The sequence below is a fragment of the Scylla paramamosain genome, chromosome 35, assembly GCF_035594125.1.
Source record: "Scylla paramamosain isolate STU-SP2022 chromosome 35, ASM3559412v1, whole genome shotgun sequence".
Lineage (NCBI taxonomy): Eukaryota > Metazoa > Arthropoda > Malacostraca > Decapoda > Portunidae > Scylla > Scylla paramamosain.
In genome coordinates, this window is record NC_087185.1 from 310,570 (window position 1) to 327,500 (window position 16,931).

General features: G+C 42.0%; 1 protein-coding gene across 11 annotated transcripts in view; it reads left to right on the forward strand.

Moving 5' to 3' along the window:
* The window catches only part of LOC135090478 (tropomodulin-like), a 76,683-nt gene that overhangs the window by 2,898 nt on the left and 56,854 nt on the right, over positions 1 to 16,931 (forward strand). For 3 of the 11 annotated variants that reach the window (XR_010261940.1, XM_063987234.1, XM_063987232.1), the window contains exons 1-2: positions 6,176 to 6,275; positions 16,679 to 16,877. The exons of 1 other annotated variant lie outside the window; for it this stretch is intronic. Coding sequence is in view for 8 of the 10 variants with exons in the window: in XM_063987234.1 (XP_063843304.1) it covers positions 16,788 to 16,877 (90 nt within the window). In the remaining 2 variants the exon portion in view is untranslated. Of the gene's footprint in view, positions 1 to 6,173; positions 6,302 to 12,322; positions 12,481 to 16,678; positions 16,878 to 16,931 lie in introns of those variants that run through there. 7 more of the 11 variants (XM_063987226.1, XM_063987235.1, XM_063987224.1 and 4 more) reach the window with 6 other exon arrangements.

Consider the following 16,931-nt stretch of genomic DNA (forward strand, 5'->3'; position numbering starts at 1 on the left):
AGGCAAATAAAGAATTTTGAGTGTGAAAGAACAGTGCATTCTCTATTTCATTGTTATTTGAAGACTTTTTACGTTCAGTGGAGACAAACTTTAATACTGATGCGTAGAAAAGCACTCGGATCACAAAGGAACACAAAAGGAGAGTGAATAGAAGGATTATCGAGAAATAATAGAAATAATAATACAATCTCTATTTTATTGTTATTCGAAGACTTTTTGTGCAGTGGGGACAATCTTACCTTAATATCAATTCGTAGGAAAACATTCGGATCACAAAGGAACACAAATGAAAAGCGAATAGCAGGGCACCTCGAGAAATGAAAAAAAAAAAAAAAAATGATAGTGATTTTGTTTTACTTGAGGATTTTAAAAGTTTTGTTATATTGTTCTGAGTAGTTAAGTGAGATATAAAAAGATGTATACTTTGCGTTTCTTGAAGATTTATTTGTTTATTTTATAGATGTGTTTGAAAGTACGAGAGAAAAAAAGTCGTGCTATTTTATTTAGTTTATAAGGCTTCTTCTTGCTCATGTTCTTCTTGTTCTTCTTGTTCTTGTTCTTGTTCTTGTTCTTGTTCTTCTTTTCCTCAAGTTACCAATAGAAAAATCATATGCATCACAAAAGTTAAATAAATAAATAAAATATACAAATAAATAAACAAAGCCAGATATTTCACAGCTAAAGATTGACGAAAAGGAGAGAACAAAAAAAAAAAAAAAAAAAAAATAGACGAAAAAAGAAAAAAAATAAATAAAACCGATTGAAAAAACACGTAAACAAACACTGCAATTTTAGGAGACTGACTGACATCTTTAGAACCCTTGAAACCAACTAAAGGGGATCCAACACTGATATACCGGGGATTTTAGGACTACTCGATCCCTTAAGTCACGGGGGAGTGGGATCGGATGCCAAGTTGGTGAGGCAGTGAGTCTTGAACCCCCATAGAAAAGGATCGTGTCCAATTAAGGTTCTCTTTTGGCCGGTGATGCTGAGACTTAAATGATTTGCGTCGTGGAGTGATAGCGGTGGTGATTCTCTCTCTCTCTCTCTCTCTCTCTCTCTCTCTCTCTCTCTCTCTGTGTCTGTGTGTGTGTGTGTGTGTGTGCTCATCTTCCTTATTTTTCTACCTTTTCTACTTTTTTCCTACTCTCTCTCTCTCTCTCTCTCTCTCTCTCTCTCTCTCTCTCTCTCTCTCTCTCTCTCTCTCTCTCTCTCTCCGTCACTTTGTTACCCTCTCTTTTTCTCTGTTTACAAGTCCTTGGCCTGTCTCTCTCTTTCTCCTCCCGTGCATAAAAAATAAAGCTGAAATATGTTCATTCTTTACCTTCCCTGCACCCTTTTTAACACGCTCAGAGTACCTGGGATACCTGGGAGGGTGAGATGGGAGGGTACCTAGCTAGCTTACCTGTCACCGTCACCCTCGTACTTGACTTCTCAAGGTTAAGGGGACGGAGGGAGGCACAGTGGCGAGGCGTGTTCACTTTGGGTATGTGTGTCTGACTGCCTGAGTCTCTGAATTGTTGTTGTTGTTGTTGTTGTTGTTGTTGTTGTTGTTGTTGTTGCTGTTATTGTTGTTGTTATTTATCTCGTTCCTGTTTTGATTCAGTATATTAATACATTTTTGGCTTTTTTATAATTATCCTCTAACTTTTACTTTCTCCCCCTTCCCCCCCCCGCCCCTTCCTTCAACTTGTTTTACTCTCCAACTTTAAATTTTGGAAGCGTTCTCACACGAGAGACACGAGTAAGCGACTGACTGAGTGAAGAGAAGCGACGCGCGCCACACCACCATATCATAACGACCATTTTGACCTCATTCTTAACTCACTTGCTTTGATTTACCCTCCAGACTTCAAATTTTCCGAGTGGGTGACTGTCTGACTAACTTAATGAGTAACTGAGAAGCGACGCTCGCCACATCACTACATCATCATCTTAACCTTATTCCCACCCAACTTTTGCTTTTCCCTCCTCAACATCCTTCAAAATTTCCGAGAGACGGCTGACTGACTGACTCACTTCCTGCCTGACTGACTGAGAAGCAACGTACATCGCATCACACCACAAGGGCCCTTTAGACCCTGTTCCTAGCCCCAAGCGAACCACGAGGCATAGAAACAGTCCTCACTCACTCACACCTATTGATAGACAAGCCCTTCGTTGGCCAAAGGAACGGCGCAGCTTTTCTCGACTGCGAAATAAAGCTTCTCTTTCAAGGAGAGACTGAAAGAGGCACGCGCGGCCACCTGGGCACACCTGGGCACACCTGGCGGCGGCTACCTTGGCACGTGACGGGGCCAGGGACGTGCGGCTGGATTACTTCAGGAGTGTACGTCATGCATTGTGATTACCTTGGCTGTGATAGGCTTAGTAGTGCGTGGTTCCCTCAAGATGTATAAGTGAAGCAAGAGAAGGTACGTAGCTAATGCAAACTGATTTATTAAACAGTATTGGTTTAGGATTGTACGTCTTGCGCTGTTTATCTTGGCTATGGGAGGCTTAGTAGTGTGTTTGCCTCAAGATGAGTAGTTACAGTGAGGAGAGATAGTCAGGTAGTGCAAGGTGTATCATTAGGCAGTTTTCTGTGTTCAGGTTCATTAGTTTAGGGAACCAAGCCATTATTGTGATTACCTTGGCTATGGGAGGCTTAGTAGTGGGTATGATTTTGGTTAACTCAGTTACAGCAGCTTAGTATTGCCTCAACTCAAAAAGAACTAAGGGTTGTTGTTTCTTTACCTGGACACAAGCAGGTTTTACTCGCTCCAAGTAAATCATCAGACAGTTTTCCTAGCTTGAATTGATTAGCGTGGGAATCTACATTATCTTGTCATTTCCTCACTTGATATGCAGAATCCCTCCTAACCTTACCACCAGAATCACGGAAACACGCTTGAAAACCTGCCATACCTTTCAGCTAATCATCTTAACGGTGTCAGGGCAGAATCCTCAAACTACCACTGGAATCATGAAGACACACTTATGAATCTCAGCTTTTACCAGAGGCTGTTGAAAGCGATCGAGATAAGAACCGTCTCGAAACGTTTCTTAATACAGTGCAAGGAAGTGATATGCTCTTCACACCCTTGGGAACTCCAGCAACTACCGCTAGAGTCTGTTGGGAGCGGTCAGGATAAGAAACGGGCAGAGATGTATTGCGTACTTAACGTGGAATATCCTCGTGAATCTTAACAGCTTCCACTGCACCATGTTTGAAAGCGGAAATAGGAACATTTAAGAATACGATGCGAGGAAGAAGGGATATATTACTGTACTTAACGTGCGTAGCGACGGAGCGCCACACACACACACACACGCACACACGGTTGGAGACAGAGCGAGGCGTGTAACATAATGTAGATGCCCCTGCCTCTCGTCTCTTTACAGATAAGGCAATAACACGCTCTCTTTCTCTCTCTTCTTCTCTCTACTCTTCCCTTCTCCGCCACTATCGCCACCAACACCGTGACCACTGGTTCCCGCGGCCTTGACACCGCCACCCACCTCAACCCTCCGCTATCATCCGCCGCTCACCGCCCTACCCGGAAGACAGCATGATTGTGGATCCACGCACACAATATAATGTTTGCCAGCTCATTCACTGCTTACTCAACCACATCCACCCAACCAGTCAACCACTCAACATCCACCCAGCCACATCTATCCACCCCACAGCTGTAACTCCATCCATCTATCCACCGACTCACACTCACACACCCACCCACTTCTGTTAGTTCACTTATCCAGCCACCCACTCAACCACATCCCCTCATCCACCCACCGCACACTACCTACAAGGCCACCCGCCCATCCATCCACCCGCCTCCTAGCCACTAACACATCCGCGGCACCCACCCACACTCACCCACCCCATCATCACATTTCTGCATAGTTTAAAAGATTGAATGCGGCTGTAGAGAGAGTAAAGATGTCCCAGAATGATTGGTAATTAGGAAAAGGTGTACCAAGTGGCAAAAACATCAATTATACAGCTTTGTGACTCGTCTCTGACCAGCGCCACACACACACACACACACATACACACAAGGCAGTGAAGTGAATGGGAGTGCATTGTTATCACCACCGCACCACCACATCTCACCACCATAATACCACACACCACGATATCCTTGGCTCCCCGTCCCGGCCCGCCGACCCCCGCCAAGGCCTGCCCTGCCCCGCCGCTGCTAAGGTTAAAATTTCCCTTAAGTATCAAACATAATTTCCAGGCTGAGGAACAGAAAAGGGGCTACTGTCAGTTGCCTCAGACACCTGAGTTTCAGTGAGGAAAAGAAGATGAGGTTTAGAAGAGGAGAGGTGGTGTTCTACAGATTGAAAATTAGATCTTAGACCGCGAATGTTGCAGAAGTTAATGAAGAAAAAGTTGAGGGGGGTGTCAAGACACTTAGGGTCGTCGACAGAAAGGTAGTCCGACCTGGGGACATTTATGGTCCCCTCCCCAGACGGGGACTCTGAGGCTGGTGTAGGAGTCGCCATGATGATTTTAAAATTTTTGAGTGAAGGGTGTGTGTGTTATTAGGTGCTTGTAGTTTTGTGTGGAGGAAGAGAGTTGTCTTTAGAGGGCAGGCTGTGACTGCCCCCCTTGTGTTGTGAGACACAAAGGGAAACGTTCAGTGAGGTCACAGCTGGGTTTAATGATAAGTTCACAGCACCCCCTGATCCAGTGCTTTAGACCTCACTGGGAGTAATTATCGTTTCGGCAGGTGTCTACTGCCTCCTACTGTTGTCTACTGCCTCCTACTGTTGTCTAATTTGAATGTTTTAGCCCCGTTCAGAGCGCTCACCATGAAAGCACAGTCGTCACCGAGACCTTCCCTCCTCCTCCCCGCGTCTTTTCGTCAATATTTCTCTAAATTTCTAGGTTGTTCAGGCATTTCCAGGTGTTTTTCCAGATTGAAAGGGTAAGGTGTAGTAGTAGGAGGAAGAAATGAGGAATGGAAGTGTGCGAGGGAGTGTAGTAGTAGTAGTAGTAGTAGTAGTAGTAGTAGTAATAGTAGTAGTAGTAGTTGTTGTTGTTGTTGTTGTACCATTATTGTTATTATTAAGAGTGTGAATGATGTGCGTGCGTGCGTGTGTGTGTGTGTGTGTGTGTGTGTGTGTGTGTGTGTGTGTGTGTGTGTGTGTGTGTGTGTGTGTGTAAACAAGGGAATGTTAAATCACGTAAAACCAACACGAATGCCTTAAAATTAAAGGCTGTTGACCTGAGAGCGTTAAAAATAGCACGTATATTTCACATCTGTTTAGTTCCCCTTGGTGACATAATGACTTGAAAGAGAAAACGTGGCGCAAGGATTGAAGGGAAGGAAGGAAGTAGGTGAGAAGAGAGAGAGAGAGAGAGAGTGACGCTGAGAGAGGAGGAATGGAAGGAGGGAGAAATAGTTTATGTTGGAGATATTAATAGATTGTGTTATGCCGCATCGGGACACGAGGAAGAGGAGGAGCAGGAGGAGGCGGCGGGGAGGACGAGAGAAGGAGAGGATAAGGCAATGACACGGGATGGGATACACACACACACACAGAAAGACGGAAGGCCAGAAATAGCTAGGAATCGCCGCCTGCTTTCGATATCTTTAGCTACATTCACCCCAAAACTTGCAAGCCTTAAATCAAGCATGGGAACACCGCGGCGCGCCCCGGAGACACGAGGCAGCGCGCCGCGGCATGGAATGATTACGGAAGCCGGCGGGTCGTGCACGCAACAACAGCGACAGACGGAACACCAAAATTGGGGTTCCCTGAGTTAGCTGGGCGGGGACTGGGGTGTGTGCGCACGCAGCACCTGGGAGGGTGGAGCCAAAATTTGACGAGCGGCAGCCCTGCGATCCCCAAACAACTGCAAAACGTGACTCGTTTCGTTCACATTTAACATTTCCCGCAATATCTCGTCCCTGAACGCCACCGTGATGCCCCACATTGTCTGAACCCTTACCCGCCTTTAAAACCCGAGTAGTGTTATGTCCCCATACCAAAACCTGGATTCTGGAGTACATGTCACCCGTAAAGTTTACTGCTTTTTTTGTTAATCTCGCCAAGTATTTCCATCCACACGTGTTGGTGGTGTGAGAGGGGCGCTGCTGGCCCTGCTGGGGAGTGGGTGGGGGTGCGGTGGCTGCAGGGGGCGCAAGGGGGGGGATGCCGGGGAAGTTTGTGGGAGTAAGAAGAACATCAGATTTGGGTGTTCATTCCCTTCTCGGCGAGCAAAGCGTCGGGGAGTCTCGCCGTCGTGATATTTTGACGTGTTGACGCTTTGAGAAGTGCGTGTTTGTGGGTGTGTTGAAGTGTGCGTGCGTACGTGCGCGTGGCAAGTGAACACAAGAAAGAAGAGTTTTTGTTTTTTCCCCAAAAGTGATTTATTGTGTGCTTGCGTGCATAGGTGACTCCTGCGGCAGAGCGCACGCTGTATTTTTAGAAGTGCTGGACTTGATTGCTTCCGTCGCCTCGTCTGCAAGTGGACGCAACATGAGGAACATTGGAAAATACCCACTCCTGTTACTTCCAAACTATTGCGTACAACAAACTGATCAGAAACAACTGAAAAACCATTCCTATTACTCCTAAACTGCAACAAACTGATCAGAAACACTTGAAAAATCCAGAATTCACTTGTATTACCCCTAAACTAATAGACAAACTGATCAGAAACATTAGAAAAAAAAAGAAAAAAAAAACTTGCAAACTACAACAAACTAATTAGAAACACTAGAAAATCCACTCCTGACACTTCCGAATCGAGGAACCCCAGCTATTGAAATCATGATGGAATGAGACTTGAAGGAAACTCACTCCCGCCTTGACTCACAGCGGACCCGAGGCAGAGGCGGGAGTGACGTGGACAGAAAAACACAGTAACTTGCAAGAGCTTCCAGACAGTGGCCGTTGTTTCTCCCGGATATACCGCCAGGAACAGCCCCTCCCCTGCCCCCCAATGTAGTGACTTGTGCCCATAGCCTCGCCTCTCGTTTCCTTCCCTGTACACACGCCCCAAGATGCCCCGCCTAATGAGATGTGAGGCTGCCCAGACCGCCAACTCTTACTTCGTTCTCTTTTCCTCTGCTGAAACTCGAGACTTGTTGGAGAATCAATTGAATCTTGTCCTTTTCACGTATCACACAGATTAGGTTAGGTTAGCTTAAGTTAAGGTTAAGGAATGTTACCAAACCTAACTTAAGCTAATCTAATCTAAATCTAAACCTATAAGAAAGAGTCGCCATTGCAAAGAAAGACATTAAAAACGATACTGCTTTTAATATATGCACGTCGATCTCTTTAGTACGATAATCTGGAAACGTACATTTTCTTAAACCCTTCCGCGTCTTACCTTGAACATTTTAATAGGCTGTAGCGGGAGTTACTGTAGTTTTCACAGGTATTTTCATGATTCTGATTGTAGTTTAACGTGGATTTTGCACCATCTATAGATTTTAGTGGGAATTTCTAGTATTTTCAAAGGTATTTTTGCGATTATAATGAATCTAGGAGTATTTTCATGATTCTAATATAATTCTGCATGATTAATAGACTTTAGTGGAGTTACTAATATTTTCAAGGGTATTATTACAATTCTGCATCATCAACGTGAAAAAAAAGCACCCTTGAGAACCCGACTTACCATCCGTGTGGCCTTTGAAAGCAGTCCTGGTGGGAGAACAAAGCGATTCAGGACACGGGGCGAGCCAGTGTCCTGCCTGGAGACGTAGAATAAAGGTGGTTCACGTGATGCCCAAACAAAGAAACATCAGGAGGGAGTTAGTCAGCAGACGGTTCGGAGTGTGGCAGAGGCCCGCTTAGTGTCCGGTGCCAAACTCAAAACTGCTCCTTTCTTTCCTCTTAGTCATCATGTATTCGCTTTACAAATATTGATTCCCTTCCGATATCGCTTGCTTATTTCTGCCGCGTCCCCAGGTTAAACAGTCAGTCAGTCAGTCAGTCAGTCAGTCAGTCAGTTAATCAAGCAGTCAGTCGGTCAGTCAATCAGTCAGTTTCCTTATTACAAATGCAATGATGATTTAATGTTTCAATCATCAAACTCAGAATATTCCTCCGCCTCCACTCTCTCTCTCTCTCTCTCTCTCTCTCTCTCTCTCTCTCTGAAACTCATATGTAATCTTTCAGTAACAAAATTCAAAATCCCGCTCTTCTTTCTCTTGTTTGTCGTCTATTCGCTTCAAAACTCTTCGTATTTATTCACTCCTGTACCGATCCAGTCTTACCAAACGTTTCAGAATGGTTCTCTTCACAGCTGAACACAACCCCGCTCTTCTTTCTCATATTTGTCGTCTATGCGCTTCAGAATTCTTTATATTCCTTCTCTCTTGTACTGATCTGATCTTCCCAGTCCTTCCAAGTCTTCACAAGCGATTCAGAATGCGTCTCATCACAATACATTTAAAAATCCTGCTCTTTTATGACTCATCGTGTGCTTACTTCAAAGATTTTTATATTAATTCAGTCCTGCACTGCTTCTTTCGTTCCTAGTCTATCCAGTGTTGCCAAGCGTTTCAGTACGCGGTCTATCATAGCTTAACACGTAGTACCAGAACATCTCCCTGCCACACCCTTCTACCAACCCCCAGCTGTACTATATATAATTCTAAACAAGCTGTAACTTATTTTTTTTCCATCTCCATATAAACATCCCATATACGGCCGTTAGCAGCGTGTGGCAGACTGTTAAACGTTTCACTATCTCATCAGGACTACTATTAACGGGCTCTAGTGGAGGTTACTGGAGTTTTCAAGGGTGTTTTTAGGATTCTAGTAATAGTTTAGCAAATATTCTGTTTCGTAAAGGTTAAAAATATAAGAATCTGATTAGTCATCTCAGAACAAAACGTTTCATTATCAGGACTACTTCTGATAGGCTCTGATGCAGGTTGCTAGTGTTTTCCTGGTGGTAGTTTAGTTAGGGGTTCTGCATTGTAATGGTAAAAATTTTCCGTTCGATAATCTTCTGACTTGTGTTCGATATTTTTTTGGTAGGTACGATAAATAACTTTGCTTCACATTTCTGTTCGATAATTTGACATGTATTCGATAACTTTTTTTTTTTAAACGTACGATAGATTTAAATTATCTTTACTTTTTTTGACTTTTTTTTTTACATTGTTCGATAGCTTTTAAACACGTACGGTAAACAACTTTTTTTTATTTATTTATTTTTTACACAGTCTGACGAACGTTCGATAACTTTCCAACACGTACGATATTATAATTTTTCTAATATTTTTCTCCTCTTTTTACCAACTTTCTGTGAGTTTGAAAGCAATCACTGGTCCTCCCTCGCCTGGCCTTTGGGTTTGTAGTGATATCAGGTTTGCTTCAGTACAAGGTGTGTATAATGCTGGCATACATAATACGCTGCACACGTACACTGCCTCATACAATATTGTAGTCACAGCATAGCGTAGTGTAGAAGATTTTGTCGTATGATTCTTCGCTTTAGATGCTTCCTTATACACGTGCTTACTGTATTATTATTATTATTATTATTATTATTATTATTATTATTATTATTATTATTATTATTATTATCATTATTATTATTATCATTATGGTCATTGGAATCAGTCTCTCTCTCTCTCTCTCTCTCTCTCTCTCTCTCTCTCTCTCTCTCTCTCTCTCTCTCTCTCTCTCTCTCTCTCTCTCTCTCTCTCAAAACAAGTAATGTAGAATCATAAGCTCATTACCTTCAGTTTTTCTTTCTTTTTTCTTTTTTTTTTTCTACCGAGCACCTGCCAGTTATTTTTTCATTTGTTTTCGTTTCTTTTTTGTTTGTTATCGTAACCTTAAGACATTATTTTGACTTATTTTTTCCCCATCTTCTTTCTCCACCTCCTTCTCCTCCTCTTCTCATCCTTCACTTATCATATTCTTTACTTCATGAGTTTTCCTCGTCTTCAAATTAGGAGTTTTGATTGGCTAATGATAATAACTTTGCTTTTCTTATTGGCTGTTAGATTCTCGTCTGTCTCTCGCTAATACTTCGCTTTTAACTGCGTCATAATCTTTGTTATAACAATTTTGCCTTTTTTTCAAATTTGGTATATCCTTCCATGTTTTTGTCTTTGTGTACGAGTTTCTTTTAATTATTTTTTCTATATATACGTAAGGAATATACTAGCATACTTCTTTAGCATGTTGAGGCTTTCGAAACTACGTGTCTCCAAGCTGCGCACTGTGACTGTCAATTGTCTGGTCTCCGCCCTCCTCTATTTTAAACCCTTCAAATAGTTTCTCTCTTTTTTCATTTTTTTTTTCTCTAGCACGTCCTTTTTGTACTGTGCTAAGAAACTATGTCTCTCCAGGCTGCGCATTGTTGCTGTCACTTGTCTGGTCTCCACCCTATTCCTTTATTTTTACCTCACATAGTGTCTTTTTAGTACGTACTGGCTTATCTGTACTTCCCTTATACTACATTGTACAGAATAATGTGTCTCCAGGCTGCGCAATGTGACTGTCTCCATCCTCCTCTCTTTAGTAAATCTTCACAGTACTTAGTTGCGTATTGTCTCTCTGCGATGTTCTATTCTCCTTATATTCTCTACTCGTGCTAAACCTTCATTCTCCACTCGTGTTTTGTTTAATATGTTGTCTCGCCCCTTCTAGCATGTGGATGTCCAGTTTAAGTAGATTTCTTACACTTCCTTGACGGACTTGACTCTCCGCCACCGCCTCTTGTACTCTTTGATCCCCTCTGCATGGGTTTTGACGCTCTTACGTCTTCAATCCATTATCGTACTTAGCTCTCACGATCTGCACTGAGAGAACCGAGTATCATGTATACACCCAAATGGCAGGAAGTGTTGTTATTAGCTCAGTGGATGTCCTGTGCTCCGCTTCTACCTTGCTGTTACTTGTCATATCCAGTAATGGTGATTCCGGTTAGTGTTTGGAGCGAGGGAGACGCTTGGTTTGCTTGTAAAGGGATTGGTGTCTTCATTCTGACTTGTAATAAGCTGGAGAGGGAGTTATCGTATTTTCAAGGATGTTCTCGTGATTTTTTTGTGTCTTTAAAGATAAAAACACCTATGAAAATCCGAGTATTCATTTCAGTGACTTTTAAAACTGTCTTTGTGGGAAAACAAAGCGTTTCAAAGCACGAACTTATTGTTTTAGTAATAATTTAACAATTTCCTCTATCAATAAAGAGAAACCCATCGTCCTTATGAGAGAACAAAGCATCTCAAAACACGGACTCGGATCTTTTCACAGTCGAGGACACAAGGCATCTCTCATGGCGTGCTAGGGCGGCTGTGACAAAGGGGTGAGGTATTGCCTTGAACACGTCAGCTGTGCGGTGTGCATCTTTCCCTAAATACCACGCGAAGGTGAGGGGTGAGGTGAGGAGGCGCGGTGCGGGCAGTTGTGTGCCAGCCAGCGCCCGTGGTTCGCTCCTAGGTCAGGGTCGAGGCGCCGCTCTAAGCCTCGCCGCGGGCATAGCCGTATATCAGAGCTTCTTAAATACTGATCTGCGAGACTCTGAAGTGTTTTGAATTGTGTCTAAACTAGGAAACTCTTAATCAAACTCGACTTGCACGGTTTGTCTTTGTTAGATAAAAATTTATGGTATAGTGCGTGGTGTGTCGTACAAATCTTCATGTTCTCGTACGTCTAGCATACTCAAATTAACTTAATTATTAACTTCAGAGAATTGGAAGTGTTTTGAATAGTGAATTAACTAGGAAACATTTTCATGAAACTCGAGTCATACGATTTGTCTCTGTTGAAGGCTTAAGGCATAATGCTGTGTGCATCGTACAAGTCTTCATATTGCCGTACGTCTAATATACTCATATTAACTGAACTATTACCTTCAGAGACTTGGAAGTGTTTTGAATAGTGAATTAACTAGGAAAAATTTAATTAAATTCGACTTGTATGATTTGCCTCTGCTAGATAAAGGTTTAAGGTATAGTGTGTGGTGTATCGTACAGCTCTTCATATTATCGTACATCTGTTATACTCGAATTAATCATTCATCCCATTTTTAAGTGATTTAAGTAGCGAAGAAATGTTAACAAACTCAATCTCCATGTTTTGTGTCCATTAGTTAAACTCCAAACGTAAGGTGCGTCGCGTATCGTACAAAATCTACACATTATTATACACATACTTGCCTCAAACCATCCTGAATATGAAGGTAGTGGTGGAGACCTAATAGTGAAGCATCTTAAGCATCTTATCCCCCTACAACACACGCAGGCCTGGAAGTAAGCAAACTCTGCCAGCCAAACATACCCAAGACCCACCTCGATTCCCTACCTACCCCCAAACAAACAGAAAAAAAAAAATGAAGCTTTACTGAAAATTTAATTACATGCAATAAAAAGTCGAGGGGCGTGACACCACCACAGCAGCAGCAGACACACGTAGTTTCTGGGCAGCGTATGTAGCGTAGCGAGGACTGATCGGCGTAGTGTCAGAAAAGTCACAATAGCGAACATGAAACCAAACAACAAGGTACGTCGCTCGCAAGCTTCCTCAGTCTTTCGTTTTGGCTTGAAGCTGCAACTCAGGATAACTCATGACCGGCTCGCTATGTGATGGTTATTACTATTATTATTTATTGGTTTATCTATCTTATTTATTTTCTATTGTTTGGTTTCTTTCGCCTCTTCAATTTCCATCTTCCGTAGTTTGAAGGACTTAGCTCTGTCTGCTAATGCGACTATTTTTTCGCTGTGATTATTATTATTATTATTATTATTTATTTATCTATCTATCTATTTGTTATCATTATCTATTTTTGCTGTTTGGTTTTCTTCGTAGTTTGAAGGACTTAGCTCAATTACTTTCACTGCTAATGTGACTACTGATTCTTTTTTTTTCATCAGATGTGACTTCCAACGCAGTCACTCTAGTATTAACTTTTGCTTCACTGTTTTTCTAAACAACTGCGTCATCTTCCGTTTTCTTTTTCCAGGCGAAGCTAATTTTTTCTACTTGCCTATAACGATTTTTGCTGCGTCATTTTTTTTTCTTTTCCAGGTGAAGCTTCATATTTTTTTCCTACCACTTGTACATATCTTTTTTTCCTGTGTCTCTCTTTATTCAGTTCTAGTGCATCACGATCACTGCCTGTCTAGCGATGTTTGTTTTTCTGATGCTCTTTCTCTGTATGGGTGTGGTACGTTTAAATCTTCACACCTCTACTGGTTTACTTAGTTACCTTGAGTTTTTATTTCCTCTTCATTCATTTTCAGTGCATCATGATCTTTGTCTCTCTAGCGATGTGTTTTTTTCTGATACTGTTTTCTGTATTGGTGTGGCACGTTTTGATCTTCACACCTCCACTGGTATATTTAGTTACCTTCATCTACTCTAAGTGACGTGCATTTGTTTGAATATTCATGTTTTTTTCAGTCTATTAACGTGTCTGTTTAGTTCTTCGAGTGTTTTTTTCCCTGTCGTTCCTTGCATGTCAACGGCAGATATTGTTGTAGATATGCACTGTAGAATTTGCTTCTCCCACAGATGTGTTCGTGTTTAGGTGCATTATACTAGACCGTACTCTGAAACACTTCTGCGCCGCATCTCCACTACTTTCAAAAGCCTCTAGTTGAAGTGACACAGGTTTTTAAGGGTATTTCTTTGGTTCTGGTGAAAGATTAAGAAGATTTATACATTACTAACGGGAGAAACACTCTTGAGAACCTGGTTAATCACCTCTGTGTGGCCTTTGAAAATAGTCGTGGTGAGAGAGAAAAGCGTTTCAGAATGCGGCTTGCAGTGTTAGTGGGTGAATGTTAGGTGGCGAGGGACGCATGCTAATAGATACGGGAATAACTAGTGTACGTCAATTGTTACGGGAATGTAAGATGTTCATTTATCATTAAGAGTGTGTTCCATACCCGTTTTTTATTCCCTGGCCATCTCTCAGGAGGGAGGACTAATGAATATGCCTTTAGATTAGCTAGTGTTAAAAATACCCTTTGATACACAGAAAAAAATATGTTGAACTAACTTTTTAAATCTTTTAGTCGAGAAAGTTATATCACACCTACTTATTTCCCTTCAGGGCTTGATTTTTTTTCTTTTCTGTCTGTTTTTTGCTCCCTTTCACTGATAATGGATGGACTGGTTAAAACGTCTCAAGAAAGGACAGCGTTGACAGCCATTTATTTTCCTCAGGAGCTTATTTTTTTTTATTTCCGTCTATATTTTGCTCCCTTTTCACCTTGAACAATGGATAACCTGATACAAATATCCCTAGATAGGTTAGCGTTAATAGAGCGCGCCAAGGACTTACATTCCCTCTACTGTGTGAAGGAGTTGACACATAGGAGAGCGTTGACAACTGTGTATTTCCCTTCAGAGCTTATATTTTCCGTCTATTTCTCTCCCTTTTCATCTTTAATAACGGATGGACTGATACAAACACCTCTAGATAGGACGGCGTTGAAAGTACACGCTAAAGACTTGCATTATCTCTGTAGTGTGTGAAGGAGCGGTGGTAGTGAAACGCGCGGGCAAACACCGTAGACTTTTTCACGTTTGCACGGGGCTGACGGACCGGTATACGCGCCCATACTTAAGCCAGTGTTAATATTATGCACTGGTCTCATTTCTTTCAGTCATCAGTACTTTTTAAGAGGCAATGATGATGAAATGTGCACGTAAAGTCCATAGATTTTAATAGGCTACTCTGAAAAATTGAAAAAAAAAAAAAAAGATTAATAAAATAGGCTTTCTCATACGTATTTTTTTTCTTTTTCTGAGCATGTACTCGTATTATAAGAATGTCAGTTACATTACGATAAAGCTGCAAATTACGTACAGTTCTTTACGATATAACTACAATAATTAATATATACAGTTACGTTGCATTGACATCAACTTCGTATTAGGCTAGAGAAGCATGCACCGCCGCCAGCAGCGTGGTGGTCAAGCCAGCAAGGACGGCTCCAACTATCAGTGTTCGTCAGTAGCAGTATTGAAGTATTACAGTGTTAGAGTATTGCAGTATTAGAGTATTACAGTGTTACCATCTTGGCGTGTTGTCTTGTCCTGCCCTCACGTGATGTCTAGTTTAAATCTTTTACTCTCAATTTCCTTCTGTTTTATTTAAAGTTTTAGCCTCATTAATTGTCCGCATTTAGAACGGCCATCTTTACTCTCTCTCCCTTTCTCTCTCTTTCTGTTTCTCCATCTCACTCGTCTCATTAACATTCCTTCATTATCACATCATCTCTACCTCCTCCTCCTCCTCCTCTTCCTCCTTCTCCTTTTCCACCTCCATCATCTTCCTCTTGTCTCCATCTCGTTAACATACCATCTCCTCACAACACAATCGCTTCATCTCTACCTCCTCCTCCTCCTCCTCCTCTTGTCTCCATCTCGTTAACATAGCATCTCCACACAACACAATCGCCTCATCTCCACCTCCACCACAGCCTCATTCATCTCCATTCATCTCCTCCTTCACCATCATTCATCCCTCTCCTCCTCTCCGCCATCCTTGAATCTCATCCCTTCTGGCGAACGCTCAACAATTTTTTTTTTCATTCTTGGTTCTCCTTTTTTTAATCTGTCCCTCGTAAATCCGCATAGTTGAGGTTCTTTTTTTTTTTTATTTATCCCTTCCTTTTTTTTTTTATGCGGTCAAGCTGTCTTCCGGTAACATTAGGATAGTTCAATGTCCTTTCTACTTTGGCGCTTGTTCTCGCTGTCCCGTTCATCATTCTGTACCGTACCCTTCACCAGACAGGGCTAAACTGTTTTTCATTCATCACTAGCCATGCCTTCTTTCCTCTGTTTCCTATTATCGTACATCACCCAACTCATTTCATACCCTGAGTACTCGGTTTCTTCCCTCTACTTCCTATTATTGCACTTTAGTTGATTCTGACTCGCTCAGCTTATTCATTTAATTACTAACCATGCCTTGAGAGCTCGATTTCTTCCTTCTACCTCCTGTTATCGTACATCATCTGATTCTTAGTTGCTTTCTTCTTTTTACCTCTTATCGTACATCATTCGGTTAATTTAATGCCTTAGGGACTCGATATCTTACTTCAACTTGCTATTATCATGCATCATAGAGTTCATTTAATGACTTGAGGGCTCGACTTCTTCCATCTACTTGCTAATATCGTACATCAGCCGACTCATTTAATCACGAGCTATGTTTGAAGTCTCGTTTTCCTTCCTCTAGTTGCTATTATCGTACGTCAGCCGACTCAGTTAACCACGTGATGAAAAGAACACGATTGTCACTTGTTATTGAGTTGCACTATATTATCTTACTGTTTAGTGTATAGAAAATAGATAAAAATAAACGTACATCTCATTTCTCATTGAATACTCGTGGTAAAACCTACCCATATTATTCCCATTGTTCCCTATTTGTAAAGAAAGGCAACATAATTCAGAATTAACTTTTATTAATCTATCACTAGGAAATATACACATTTGAGCAGAGTTCCTTGGCTCGTACAAGCATTCACACACGCAGACACCAAACAAACTCAGCATTCCCGACACATACTTCACTCCAGCGTGCAAAGTCACACACAGGCAGGCTTCTGTTCGTTACGTCCGGTCCACACACGTAGACAGCCACACGATGCCTCACAGCAAACACTTAGACAGTCATACGGTGCTTGACATAGCCCAGCAGTCCTGCAGAGGGCGCCGCACTCACCGCCAGTCCTTACAGATCGTCTACGTAGCATAACCCGAGCCCCATACAGAGCTCCCCGCCGTTAACGAGGCTTTACAGACTTAGAGAGTGAACTGAAATAAGCGAAAACACAAACTTTAAAAAAATGGAGTTGGAAATCACGCAAAGAACAGTCTCCCACAAGGTGACCAAGATCACCACGAAGGAGGAATACTACCAGACTAAGAAGCCTCGCGTAAGTATTTATACCTCATCTGTTTGACACCTGCTCTCCTTACACCTTGGTTCT